This window comes from Parasteatoda tepidariorum, chromosome 5 (genome assembly GCF_982258835.1).
Source record: "Parasteatoda tepidariorum strain Cologne lab strain chromosome 5, Ptep-v5.0, whole genome shotgun sequence".
NCBI classification, from domain to species: Eukaryota; Metazoa; Arthropoda; class Arachnida; order Araneae; family Theridiidae; genus Parasteatoda; species Parasteatoda tepidariorum.
The window spans coordinates 71,690,883-71,705,118 of record NC_141759.1 but is presented as its reverse complement, the minus strand read 5'-3'; the positions used below and the strand labels follow the sequence as shown (position 1 = coordinate 71,705,118).

The 14,236-nt window shown below is 29.4% G+C and overlaps 1 protein-coding gene across 2 annotated transcripts in view; it reads left to right on the top strand.

Annotated features, from left to right (window-relative positions):
- LOC107449790 (glutamate-gated chloride channel-like) overlaps positions 1–14,236 on the top strand; it is a 457,252-nt gene that overhangs the window by 253,975 nt on the left and 189,041 nt on the right. For both annotated transcript variants that reach the window (XM_043042909.3, XM_087164199.1), the window contains one exon: positions 13,523–13,628. In XM_043042909.3, the coding sequence (XP_042898843.1) occupies positions 13,552–13,628 (77 nt within the window). In that variant the 5' untranslated portion in view covers positions 13,523–13,551. The remainder of the gene's footprint in view (positions 1–13,522; positions 13,629–14,236) is intronic.

Sequence of the window (14,236 nt, the reverse complement as noted above, 5' to 3'; positions counted from 1 at the left end):
CATTTTAATTATGTGTCAATAAACCATAGCCAACCAACCAATCACATTTACTAGTTTCGTCCTACAAGTTATTCAAAATAGCTTCTCAAAAATGCAAAAAAAAAAACATCATTCATTTAAAAACAATGGCCTTTTTTTCAAAAGAAATGCTAAACCTCCTCTAACTAGAAAGCTGTCATCAAAAAGCTATTTAATAAAGACTTATTTATTTCTTCTTGAATTTAATCAGACATTTTTATGGAAGAAGAAAGGAGAAACGGGAAAATAATGTTTTGCTCTAGTTATCATATTAAAATTCAGTTTATCAAATCTCCGTTATTCCTTTCCCCTATTCTTATTCATGGTTTCTAAACAAAGATGCAAAAGACCATTTAATATACGTCTCAGAAAAATTAATTCTTTATTAGGACTTTTATATTTAACTACTAAACTACAATTGAAGGTTTTTTTTTAAATTCTTTTTAAAATAAATGTCGAATTCCCACTGACCTGTAAGCTTGTATAAAAAAATAAACTTCATCTCCATAAACTTCAAAGGAAAAAAAACTTTTTTACTTATCCTTTTTGCTACATAAGCAGACCTTTTTCTAGGGAAAAAGGAAAACTGGACAAAGAAGGAATTGAAAAAAATTGAGGATAAAAAAAGGGGAGAAAAGAGGACAAAAAAGTAGCCAAACAGTTTTCACGACAGTATGCAATTGATTCGGAACCGGAACTGCTTTGAAGTTTTGTTCTTTTTCTGGGTCTATCGAAGGCGTTTTATGGCATTTCTGACTGTTCGTGAATAAGTAATGGCAGCGATCAAAGTGGTAAAGCACTTGGACATTTTATTTTTTCTCTTTTCTTATGGCTCTTTTTATTATTTTTAAACCTTAAACAGGAGGTATTGGCGTTTTATTTGATGGAGCGTAACTAATAAAAGTAAGCACGCTGAGCATTATAAAAAGGATACATGAATGAATTGGAAAAGGAAAGAGATCGTATTTAAATAGAGCAGTGCTCTTCAGTTTGAAAATCTTTATGAATATGGAACAGACTTTTGTTTTAAATTTCGCAATTTATAAATGTTGCTATATTTCCATTCCATTTGATTGTCATTTATATTTCTATAAGACAGAGTCTTATCAACTATTGGTGTGAATTCAATTAAGGAATATTATTTAGGGGCCAAGTAAGCTTCATAATCATATAGCATTTTTTTATTATTTTTAACCCTTAAACAGGAGGTATTGGCGTTTTATTTGATGGAGCGTAACTAATAAAAGTAAGCACACTGAGCATTATAAAAGGGATACATGAATGAATTGGAAAAAGAAAGAGATTGCATTTAAATAGAGCAGTGCTTTTCAGTTTATAAATTTTCATGAATATGGAACAGACTTTTGTTTTAAATTTCGCAATTTATAAATGTTGCTATATTTCCATTCCATTTGATTGTCATTTATGTTTCTATAAGACAGAGTCTTATCAACTATTGGTGCGAATTCAATTAAGGAATATTATTTAGGGGCCAAGTAAGCCTCATAATCATATAGCATTTTTTTATTATTTTTAACCCTTAAACAAGAGGTATTGGCGTTTTATTTGATGGAGCGTAACTAATAAAAGTAAGCACGCTGAGCATTATAAAAAAGATACATGAATGAATTGGAAAAGGAAAGAGATCGCATTTAAATAGAGCAGTGCTCTTCAGTTTGAAAATCTTTATGAATATGGAACAGTTTTTGTTTTAAATTTCACAATTTTTAAATATTGCTAAATTTTCATTCCCTTTGATTATCATTTATGTTTTCATAAAGCAGAGTCTTATTAACTATTGGTGCGAATTTAATTAAGGAATATTATTTAGGGGCCAAGTAAGTCTCATAATCACATAACATTTTTTATTATTATTTTTGACCCTTAAACAGGAGGTATTGGTGTTTTCATCAATGAGGTATAGCAAATAAAAGTAAGCAATCAGAACGTTATGAAAAGAATCCACGAATAATTTGGAAAAAGAAAGAGATTTTATTGAAAAATGAGCAGTGCGTTCAGTTTGTAAGATTTTATGAATAAGGAATGAATTTATGAATATTCTTTTTTCAGTTTACAAATATTGCTAAATTTTCATTGCATTAAATTATCATTTATGTTATTATTGGGTTGATGCATAAGTTCCCGCGTTTTTTTTAATTTAAAAAATTTGCGTTAAGAATGAAATGTTTTGGCATAATTTTTTGTGTTATTCGAAAGAGAATTTTTCGCCCTATAAAACAGTGACTTCTTTTTTTTGCTGACTTTAATTTTTGTTACTGTTTAGAGCATTTAAATGGAGTGTCAAGTCGACAAAAACGAGCATTTCTGACTCCACCTTCTTCTTGCGTTTAATCTAGGTGCCAAAGTCACAGAAGCTGCTAGAGAGAGCAAGCACAGAGCTGTTCAAATGCTGTACACGGCGTTTCGTTCAATAATGACGTCGAATTTCGGGCTTGGTTAGATGACTTTTTCGAGACTCTTCCGGGTGATTTCTACCGATGAGAAATCGAAAAACTCGTTGAACGTTGGTAGGAAGTTGTAAACAACAACGGAGAGAACATTATTGATTAAATTGTTGTTATTTTATGTCAAAATAAGTTATTAAAATTTTTTTTAAAAAAACGCGGGAACTTATGCATCAACACAATAAATATAAAGCGGTGTCTTATTAACAATGGGTACGGATCTGATCGGAATATAATATTAATATAATATAGAATAACAAGTAGGCCTCAGTATCTAATAGTCCTTTCTATTATATTCAGACCTTCAACAGAAGGTAATGACATTTTATCTGATGGAGCGTATCTAATAAAAGTAAGCATGCAGAACATAATGAAGAAGATCCATGAATGAATGGGAAATTTTAAAAAAATTATTAAAACAGAGCAGTACTTTCAGTTTGTAAATCTTAATGAATGTGGACAGAATTTAATTCTCCAATTTGCATACATTGCTATGTTTTCATTACATTTCATTTCCATTCATTCTTTAACATGGGTCTTAGTTACTGAGGAGACAAGTCAAACTTGGGTCACATAGTTACAATTTAAGGTCACAAGTAGGTTTCAAGGTCTTATAGTTTCTTCTATTATTTGCATGCTCTCATCATAAGATATTGACAATTTCTTTAATTGACCGTGACAAACAAAGATAAGATATATATATATATATACACCCGATTATGTTTCAAGGTAATCCAACCGAACCTTCAGTGATTGGGTGGCTTTTTATAAAGCTACGCATCACTTCACCTCTTACTAAATTAGGTACCTGTTTCTAAGAAAATATTGAAATCATAAAAGTATGATGCTCCTTTTCACACTTTTATGATTTCAAAAATATTCCAGATATCGATTTTTGAATCCTGGCAAGATATTGTTAATTTTGCATTTTTTTAAAAAAAATATTAACTATACTTTTATCTTCAACGAAGAAGGTATTTGTCTTCAGATATTTGGCATGCAACACAAGGTACCAATTTTTCAAGTATTTTTGTTAACCCTTTTTTTACACTTATTTTTACACTGTGATTTCCTCCAAGAAAGGCTTCAAATTTATTGATGACAATATTATTTTGAATTGTAAAGATTGCAAACGCAATTTTTCCAGAGGAATTAACTCTGTTTAAATCTAATCAATCAAATTTAGCTTCAGATTTTCTTGTTTTATTCACTACATTACTTACTTACTTACAAACTTATCCTCTTCGAGCCGAACCGGTACATAAGGCCCCGAGTCTTTTTCTCCTTATACTCCTGTCTTTGGCCAGACAACAAGCTTCTTCGCATCCAGTTAATCCTGCTGTTCTAAGATCTTCCTTAATGCATCTTTGCCATGTTAGTCTCGGTCTCCCTCCTTCTCTCTTTCCGTCAGGTGCCTATGAGCTTGCAACATTTGCATGATTGAGGATTGTTTCTATATGTTCTTAGTATATAGCCGAGCCATCTCCACCTTCGTTTCAAAATTTCTTCCCTAACTAATTGGATATTAGCTTTCGTTAAAGGTCTTTATTTGTTATACTATTGGGCTTGAACATTCTTAGTATTATTTTAAAGCACCTATTTTGAAAAGTTTCAAGTTTTTCTTTTTCTGATTTCCGGGGACTCCAGCATTCGGTACCATACCGAAAAATAAAACTCACGGTAGCCTTATAGACATTTATTTTTGTTTTTAATTTATTCACTACATTAGACTCATCTATTTGATGTTTTTGATAAAAAAAGAAGTTATTTACCATTTCCTGTAAACAAGTTAATTTCTGGGAATTCTAATATTTCTATTAGTATCTCTAGATATGTTAATATATCTTAAATTGATGACATTAAGTTTATTTGCAATAATGGTATACTTCTTATAGAAAAACTGTAAATCTTTACGTAAGCTTCTCCTGAATAATGATTTCCCAATAGGATGAATAGACAGATACCTGATTCAGTCGAGGAATGCTTTCCGAAGGAAAGTAATACATAGCTTTAAGCTATAAAAGGGCAACCTAAGCATTGCAGGTTCGGTTGGATTACCTTGAAACATAATCGGGTGCCTCTGTCTATATTTCCACTCGATTTATTTAGGTTAATGTATTAAGTTTAATGTTTACAAAGTTTAATTTTTTTATAATTTTGTATTATTTTTCCTCTGTTTTTACACATACTCCAGTCGGCATACTTGTTTAGTACTCGAACCTACAACTTCTTAAATTCATTTAAAAAATTTCTGTTTCCCTTCTGGTGATTTTATACACTTGCACTTCATGTCTTCATCTTATTTGTTGTTGGTTTCTTTTTTTTCTTGGGTCAGTCGGTTGTTTGCTGTAATATACCGCATATATAGTACTCCCACACTGATGGTATGGTAATACTCCCCTGATAAAGCTGCCATGTATGTCAGTACAACCACTTTAACTTCGTTTTGAGTTTTTCTCTTCTGAATTTTGAATATTTTCTGTTGCAAACGTTTGAGCACGAGCTTTTCTATTCCTAAGTAATATTTACTATGTTATTTCCTGATATTTTTTTTAGATTTCCCCTATTGCGGTAATCCCTTTAGTTCTCTTATGAGGTAATAACTTATTTTGTTTCATTTCATCTTAAAAAAAATGTTCCTCATACATTTCTTCCATTAGTAGCACTCCAACTAGCCTCTAAGAAGTCTTTTTATATTAAGCTGAATTTTAAAAACAGTATTTTCTATTCATTCAATACTAAACCAGTCATTTTCTGTTGAAAAGTCTATATTTTGCTTAAGTTTAAAATATTTCTTATAAATATTTATTTCAGAAAATAATACCCACAGACGGTTGAGAAAGCCATTCAGAATATTTAATTTTTCCTTCGTCATCACTTGACAAATAGAGGATAGGCGATTTTTAGTACCTGTTACTCGAATAATACCTATTATAAAATGTTAAATGTTAAGATATATAATGTTAATATTATAATGAATATGGAATAATGTAATGTAGAATAATGCAATATAGAATAATGTAATATAGAATAATGTAATATAGAATAATGTAATATAGAATAAAATGTTAACAAATCTTTCATAATATTAATACACTATATATTATTAAGACATTATGAAGAGGTATAAGTTCCCTTTAGGGCATTAAAAACTTTATGAAACTAAAAGACTATCTACGACAAGCGCAGATTTTTATGCTCGTGCGAATGTTAAAGTTAACATTGTTCAGTTAGACCTATGTATTAATTCTAGTTGGCCATGAACTGGATTGTATAGTGTTTACGTCTTAACAACAGTCACCGAATCATGGTTCCTTTAATAATAAACCAGATTTTGAGTGCTTTTTATTGATATAGTGGCTAATAACTCTTACCTGCATTAACATTAAAAAAAACTTAAGACAACTTGATTCTCTTTCGATTCGCCTTAGTACATATTTGGATGCATTTGAATTTGAATTTTTTTCAAAATGGTGTTCCTGTATTACGTTCAAGTTTATATTCAATTACTTGATTAAAAATCAATTTTGAATTCATTTAAATTGCATACCCAAATACCCTATTTAGTTTCAAGAAAAAAAACTGCTACTTTAATTGGTAAAAAATTTGTTTTATATTATAAGAAAAAAAAATTACAACATGTTGTTTTGCATGCTAAAATATTGAAACTAAAATAAATCTTGTAAAATAAATATTTGATACTGAAGAACTTAACTTACAAAAGAAATAAGTCTTAAAAATGACCAAAACATTAAATTTGTTTATTTTTTAAAAAATATTCAACTGATATCTATTTCTAAGTTTTTGATTTTTGCATGTAAAATTGCGTAGATTACTATCATGAAATTTTTTTATCCTTTATTCAAAATTTCGTCTATAACAAATTATTATCTTTACCACCAAATAATGTTAAGATAAAAATGTTTTCAATTTCCCATTTTTACAACAAAGCCTTTTTTTTTTACAACAAAAGTAATTATTTCTACTCAAAGGTACTTTCCCCTCAAAAATAAATACCAAAACACAGCTTAAATAAAAATAATTAAAAAAATCATCTGAAATTTCAACAACAACAACAAAAAATCCAAGAAAGTAATTGCAAAGAAGAAAACTAATGGTAAAGAAGTCAAAAAATTTGAAAAAGCAAAGATTGAAAGTTCTTAAAAATGAGAAGACAAAAAATAAATAAATAAAAATTCAAATATTTCTATGAAATGCGAAGTTTGAAAGAAATCGTGCGAAAAAATAAGAATTAGGGAATAATGAAAGAAATAAGAGAACTGATTGCTTTTACAGAAAATGCTTTGTTATTATTAATTACGAAGCAAAATATTTTTAAAGATGCTTTTAAGTGAAAAACTCATTGATTGTTGAATTTTAAGCCGCCAAGAAAGCAAATATTGAGCAAAATATTATTCTTTAGATTAAAAATCTCGTTTCGTTTTTCTCGTTAAATGATGTAACTTTAAATTAAAATTGTAGAAACACAATAATTCAGACTATGGAGCCGTGATACCTCAGGGGATAGAACTTTCGCCTTTAAATGAGGTGAACCGTATTCGAATTTCAGCGATGGCTGGTCGATACGAATTTCGCATCCGACTTGTACCGACCGCAGCGCTGACGCAAAATATCCTCAGTGATAGACGGATCATGGGTTAGAATCCCCTGGCCGTCAGCATAACCGTAGGAGGTAACGCAAATGCTGGTTAGTTCCATCAAAAAGTCCTCCACGAAGGCAAATTTTTCCCAATACTTGATCCAAGAGTTCAATTGTCTTCTGAACTGGGTTCAAAATTTCAAGGCTATGGTGTTGAATATTAGTAGTAGTAAACCCAAAAATTGGTTATCGGCTGTTCAACGACGGTTATAAAATAAAATAAATTTCGGACTATGTTGTTTACCTGTATACTGTAATAATTGGGAGTTATATGTGCTACGAGCAATGTAAATTATCAGTTATTACTAATAATCATCTCTTAATAATAAAAAAGTGGTTAAGCTTCTTTTAGAATTCATTTCATTTGCAGGTTATAATTAACAATAAAGTCTGGTCACTATAATAATTTTCATTGCATTTACATAGCAATTCGATAAGCATGCGTGATAGCAATTTTCAGCTCAAACAGCTAGACAATGTCAGTTTCTTGTTAACTTTGGATGCAGACGCACGCTCTTTACGCCCGTTGCTCATTCGTTATACGGATAATTTGAGTTTGACTGTTTTGTTTCTTTTTATTATTATTTTTACGTCTTCGTTTTTTGAAACACTTAAGCTAAGGAAAAGATACCTTAAAGTTTACTGTCTAGAGATACTTTAAAAAATATCAGTGTAGGGTATACCGGGCAAATGCGCACTGGGCAATGGTACATCCTTTAATTGATTAATCCGATTATTGGAAATAATAAACAGTGATTATTATCAAATAAATATTTTACTTTTTTTTGGTAATGAATCGTATTAAAATTTATGAAAATCAAGATTTCAAAAATTATCATTTATTCATTCAATTGATGTTATGTGGGAAAAAATAGTACTTTTGAAAATATAATTTTCGATTAAAACGTAATTAAAAATCCTTAATGACAGATTTATTATCACAGCACATCGTTTCTATATGTATAAAAGTTAAAGTTAAAATGTATGAATATTGCCTAGCAACTCGAAAACGGGAGTACAGCGTAGGATCATGTTTTTTTCTACAGTTTGCAAATTGTTATGGAATGGTTTGTTTTGTAAACAATCAACATTTTTCGGAGTCATTTAGGACGAGAAAATACGAAATTCAATTGTTAAAAACCAATTTTGCATATTAAATTTTCGCTTGAAATCTTTTTAAGGACTTCACCTATCGACATGGCGTAATTAATTACAGATTGCTAATATTTTTTGGATCATTTTTCATTTTTTCCATTCCGTTGAGTTGTTTACATGCAAGATAGAAAAACAACGTGTTTTGTCATTGTTTCAACGTGGGCTATAATGGAAACAGCATTGTTGCAAAATATTTTTTTTTAAGAAATCGAAACGAATGATATCTCAAAAAAAATATATTCTTAAAGTTTGCTAAACTCATAAAGCTAATATCAAAACGGGTTAGAGATGAATATGCAGGGTAACATAAGCCATCGGTTAAATAATATGTAAGGAAATAATATATTTAACTGGCAGAGATCATTTTAAAACGCATGATTAGTCTTATTCTTTCTAATGGCCAATTCTTTTAACAGAAACGTAAGAAACCATCAAATTATTATAAAAGTTAACGATTCTTAATTAACTTAATTAACTAATTCTAATTAAAAGATTATTAATTAACTATTGTTATTAGATACAAAATAAAACATAAAAATAAGCTACGTAATAAAATAAACAAAAATGAAGAAATGGTACCAATTTATTTAAGATAAGCTTAATATATTGAAAATACTATTGATATCAATGATGCGTAATTAATTTTAATTATTATAAGCATCGTTGAACAGCCGACCCAATTTTAAGTTTACGACTGCAGTGTTCAAATCCATAGCATTATAATTTTGAACCCAATCCAGAAGACAAAGGAAGTACTGGGAAAAATTTGCCTTCGTGAAAGTCTTTTTGGTGGAACTAACCCGCATTAGTGTTACATGGAGAAGAAAGGCACCAAAATCTCCGACGGTTAGCAGACGGCAAAGGGGCTCTAACCTGTCTACCACTCAGGATATTTTATGTCAGCACTGTGGTCAGTGCGGGCCAGGTGCAGAATATATGTCGACTAGCCATCGCTGTGATTTGAACCCGGGACGCCTCATTGGAAGGCGAGCTCCTTATCCCTTGAGCCACCGCGGCTCGTTAGGCATTATGGGGAAAAAGAGTTTTGATTCTTAATTAATTTTCGTATTAGGTACTAAATAAAAGAAAAAATGAGCTTTGTACTTTTAAAAAAAAAAAAGAAAGAAATGGTGCTAACTCATTATAGAGAAAGTAAGAAATTGCCACACCTGTTTTGTCACCAACGATGTTTTTTAAAGTAATTTTAGTAAAAGAAACTAAATGTGATTATAAAAAATGACATTCTTTATATTATAAAATAAAAATAATTAAGCAGTGTTGCTAATTTGTTTAGAAGAAAAGTAAAAATTCGCAATAAATTTTTTGACACCAATGATGCTTAAATATTTTTGGTAATATACACTCCGGGTATTATGGTAATTGGTACAGTTTTAATATGTACTAAATATACTAATATAGGTATAAGGAATTAATGAGTACATTTGGTGCTCATTAAAACTGCATCAGTACTATGCCTTTTTATTACACTGTTGAAATAAGTTTATTACGGCTGTAATATAAGTGCAGAAAAGTGCTTGATTGTGGTAAATTTAAAATATCATGAGTTGGCTTCAAGCAGCAGCATTACGCCAGATCATGCTCAATAAGGTTACTCTCAATAAGGTTTACCTTTAATTGGATGAGCTACTAAAAACTTGTTCTGCACCCGGAAGTATAACGAATAATAATAAGGAAACAACATTAAAATTATTTCAGCTTTTTTAATTGTGTAAGTATTTGTTATTCAGCTTTATGCATGATTTTTAATGTTGCTCAGTACTGATTTTGATTTATTGTTTCTTTTTTTCGCTATGACGAAATTGTATTTAGGAAGTTTGCATATAAAAATTACATTGTAGTTGAAATTTCAATAAATTATGTCTAGTTTATCACACTAACTGAATTTCATTGGAAAATATTTATAATAACTGTGTATAATTTATAACATTTACCAAAAAACGTGGTTATTATTAATAACCACCCATTAATATTAATAATAATCAAATATTTTACTTTAATAGTTAACTATTCAGCAGAAGGTCACAGAAAAAAATAGTGTTTGGAGTCCCTCCGCGCGGAAGAAGTGAAACTTCGTAATGTGGAAATGAAAATAGGAAGGGGTAGAAATTGATTTTTAGTGAAATCATATTGTTTCTTTAGGACAAACTTTATTAACATTGCTTACAATTCACAATTGATCGCATCTTTTTATTATCATTATCGAGTGGAGAAATATCCAAATCTATAACATTTACAATGGTATTATGATAACTAAGGTAATACGAAATGTTTGAGTTTTATTTTTTCAATATTTCTTGCAAAAACTGCTTCAATGGTAGTTCCCCCTTTGGTTGTTTGATCATTCCTACCATTTATCATTTCCAATCCAAATTTGTCTTTAAGGAAGGTTAATAATGTTTCAGCTTCAGGTAACGAGAAATTCACATTAAAATCTCCTGCAAGGATCACAAGCCGCTCACAATAATCAATTTCTTCACCAGTAAGGTCTGCCAGAGCTTGTGAACCTGTAGTGGAAAGTGGCAATAAATATTTTGCAATACATAATTTAATATTCCTCATGGCTGCATTTGGTGAAATATAAATGGCAATTAGAAAAGAGAAAACCCAACAATCAATTCGCGATCGCAACGAACTACAGGGGGCGTTGTTGTATGAGACGCTTACCTGCGATTTCTATATGAACCGTCATTCAGTTACTCTGGAGACGTCGTTAATGTAGCGTGTAGCATTGCAACGCTCCTTCTTTAATGTGGCTTATTAAATTTAAAAAAGAAAAATGCTTGATCTTCTTTCTTGTACAACCGAAAACAAAATGGTATCTCTTTTTATTAGAGAAGGAACATCCAAAACACATCGGAAAAATATTTGTACATTAACAGAAAAAAATATGTATATTCTTATAGAGTTAAAACCTAATGCCCGAGAAATAGTATTACTAAATTTAATGATATAACATGAAAGGCCCATTTAAACTTTACATTCTATAGTTTTAAGAAACATATTAGTTCAAAAATTAAAATGAACAAAAAGTATACATAAGCCTCATAATTTTATGAAATTTAATTTTGTAAACAACGTTTTTTGACAACAATTTTTATCAAAAAATTTCAAGTTTCAATAAAAATCATTATTTAGAAACTAAGAAACGTAAAATAAAGAATGCTGACGAAACAAAAACAAAAAAAAAAACAATTCTTTTTTGTCGCCATTTTTAGTGCTACGAATATTCGTCTTTGGGATTTGCCAAAAACAAAACAAGATGCAATTTTATTTTTTCAGGAGGGAAATATTTTACCGAAAAAACGAAAATGTACCAATTCCCACAACATAAAACTTTATCTTGGTAAACGTACGTTTTGGAAATGTTATTTCATTTGGAATCTTATTCATCAGAGTTCATATGGCGATATGATTGTTTTGAATCTATGCTAAACTCTATATCGGCTCATTTTCCACCGAAATCCGATTAACTATTTTGATTTTAAATAAAGTGTTTTATTTTATGAATTGTCGCAAAAATTTTAAGTGTAGATTAGCGGCACTAACCGCCAAATCTGTAGCGGCGGTGGCGTTAATACGTTAGTACCGAATTTTTATTCCATACTTTTCTGAATCATATTACTTCAAACATTGGAATATACAAGAAGTATACATAAACACATAATGTTATACCATTTAATTTTTCAAAAAAAGTATTTTGAGAACAATTTTTATCAAAAAATTATAAACTAAAAAACGGAAAATAAAGAATTCTTAGGATAAAAAAACGATTTTAAGAATTCTTTACATTGTAATAAAAACTTTCATATTGTTTCTTTTTTTATTATTCTTATAGTTCTTAATCAGACGTAAAAACCCATTCTGTAGTGTAGAGAACCATCATCAAATGAAAAAAAAATATTTACAAGCAAATTTTTTATTGTAAAAATCATTGCACTTACCTGATTTATGATTCCCGGAGAATTCCAAAATGATAAGTTCCTTGTTTGAAAACTTTATTCTCAAATAATAGATACATAGTTTATACCTTCATTACTTTTAGATAACATACTACACAGCAAAATTTTATAATTGATATGAATTTGAATATGTAGCTAAAAACAGAATAGCTGAATTCTAGTTGAACTTATTCTTTCAAAATTAAAAAAAACTTACCAAGAAAACGATTTAAATTAATTAAGAATCAGCAGAAATGGCACTATTTCAAGTAACTTGGATAATTTTTTATTGTTGTTTTCCGAATTATATGGATACAGAAATATATACTATTCTATAACTATTACAATTCTGTATGTTCTGAATTCATATTTATTCACTGGAATGACGAAAGCAATGTTGACTTCACTTTAATTCGTAATGAATTGAAGACAGAAGAAATGCATTTTACCTTAATACACACATCTGTAACAGTATCCGAAATCGGAAGTCATCAGTTGCAAGTTTGTTGATAATAGAAATTAAAAATTATTGAGGAATTTTTCTTCAAATGTTTGGCGTGTTCTGTTCCTGAAAGATTTACTAATATTCTGGAGATTTTTTTCAAGTTCTTCGGCCTTTTCCTTAGGGAAATTTTGTTTCCTATTTGCTGCTAAAAAATGGCGTCTGATTCAGTCAATGACTTTGATGGAACTAAATGAAAACGTGATAAATTAATGTCCGATATTTACAGGCTCCCGCTAGACGGCGTACTCGAGCGTTGCGATCGCGAATTGATATTCACAAGAGACGTACCTTGACATAACATTAAATCCGTGGGATTGTTTTCACTCATTTTTTACAATTGTTATCCACTAAATTTGAAAATAAAAAGTACTACCCTTTTAAATTATATGTGTATCAAATCAAACTAAAATATTTATAGAAAAACAATACTTTTATGACTTTTATTATTTTTATGCTAGTGAGAACCAAAACAATATGGAAATGAATGAGGGAAAACTGGATGCTACCACGTGATTTCCCGGCCAATAAAAATGTAACGTTGAACGTTTAACGCAACCTTGCTGGAAGTCGCATAAGTAGTATCACTTCAAAAACTTATTATCCCATATGGTAATGACTTAAACATTTGTAGTCGGGTATGAAATATGATAATTGCTGCGTGTATGAAATATCTAGTCTGAAAAAATGTGTATAGAAGTGTACAATAATTTAATTTTAAATATTGGAATCTATCTATTTTTAATAGACTTTTTCTTCTTAGGTTTTGAATGGTCGCTATAGTATTAGGCCATGACTCGCCGACTAATAGCAAGGCTTTTTGTGCTCGTATCTGTATTTTCAGTACATCGAGCACAACGAACAGATCAGTAAGTACAATAATACCTTATATATATTTTTGTTAGATTTTCATATCTTTGTATGTTTAAAAAAAATTTCCAAGCTAAAACTGGATAAAATTAGCTAATAAGAATGAAGAGTAATATGGTAATATCAGTTTTTTAATCATTGGCTATTTGTATGTGATGATGAAGAAAAAGTTTTATCCATAATTATGGGCATGGAGTTTAACGTGTAAATGAAATATTCATTTATTTATGGCTAATATTTTTTGTATGAGATATTTTAGAGCTGCTGCAATTGTTATATTAAAGGTTTAAATATATATATATATATATATATATATATATATATATATATATATATATATATATATATATATATATATATATATACACACAAATTAACATGAAAAACATGAATAAAATAAAAATAAAAAACTAAATGGTAGAGAAACAAGAATGGTATAAGCAAATAGTCGTTGTCAAGACACATCTAATTGCCATAAATAATGCGATATTTCTGAATAAAGAATAATTATCCTAAGATAAAAATTATTCTTTATATGTGTCGATATCGCAAAAAACCTTATTTTGAAAAAAATCATGAAATAAAAGAAAAATGTAATAGGAAATCA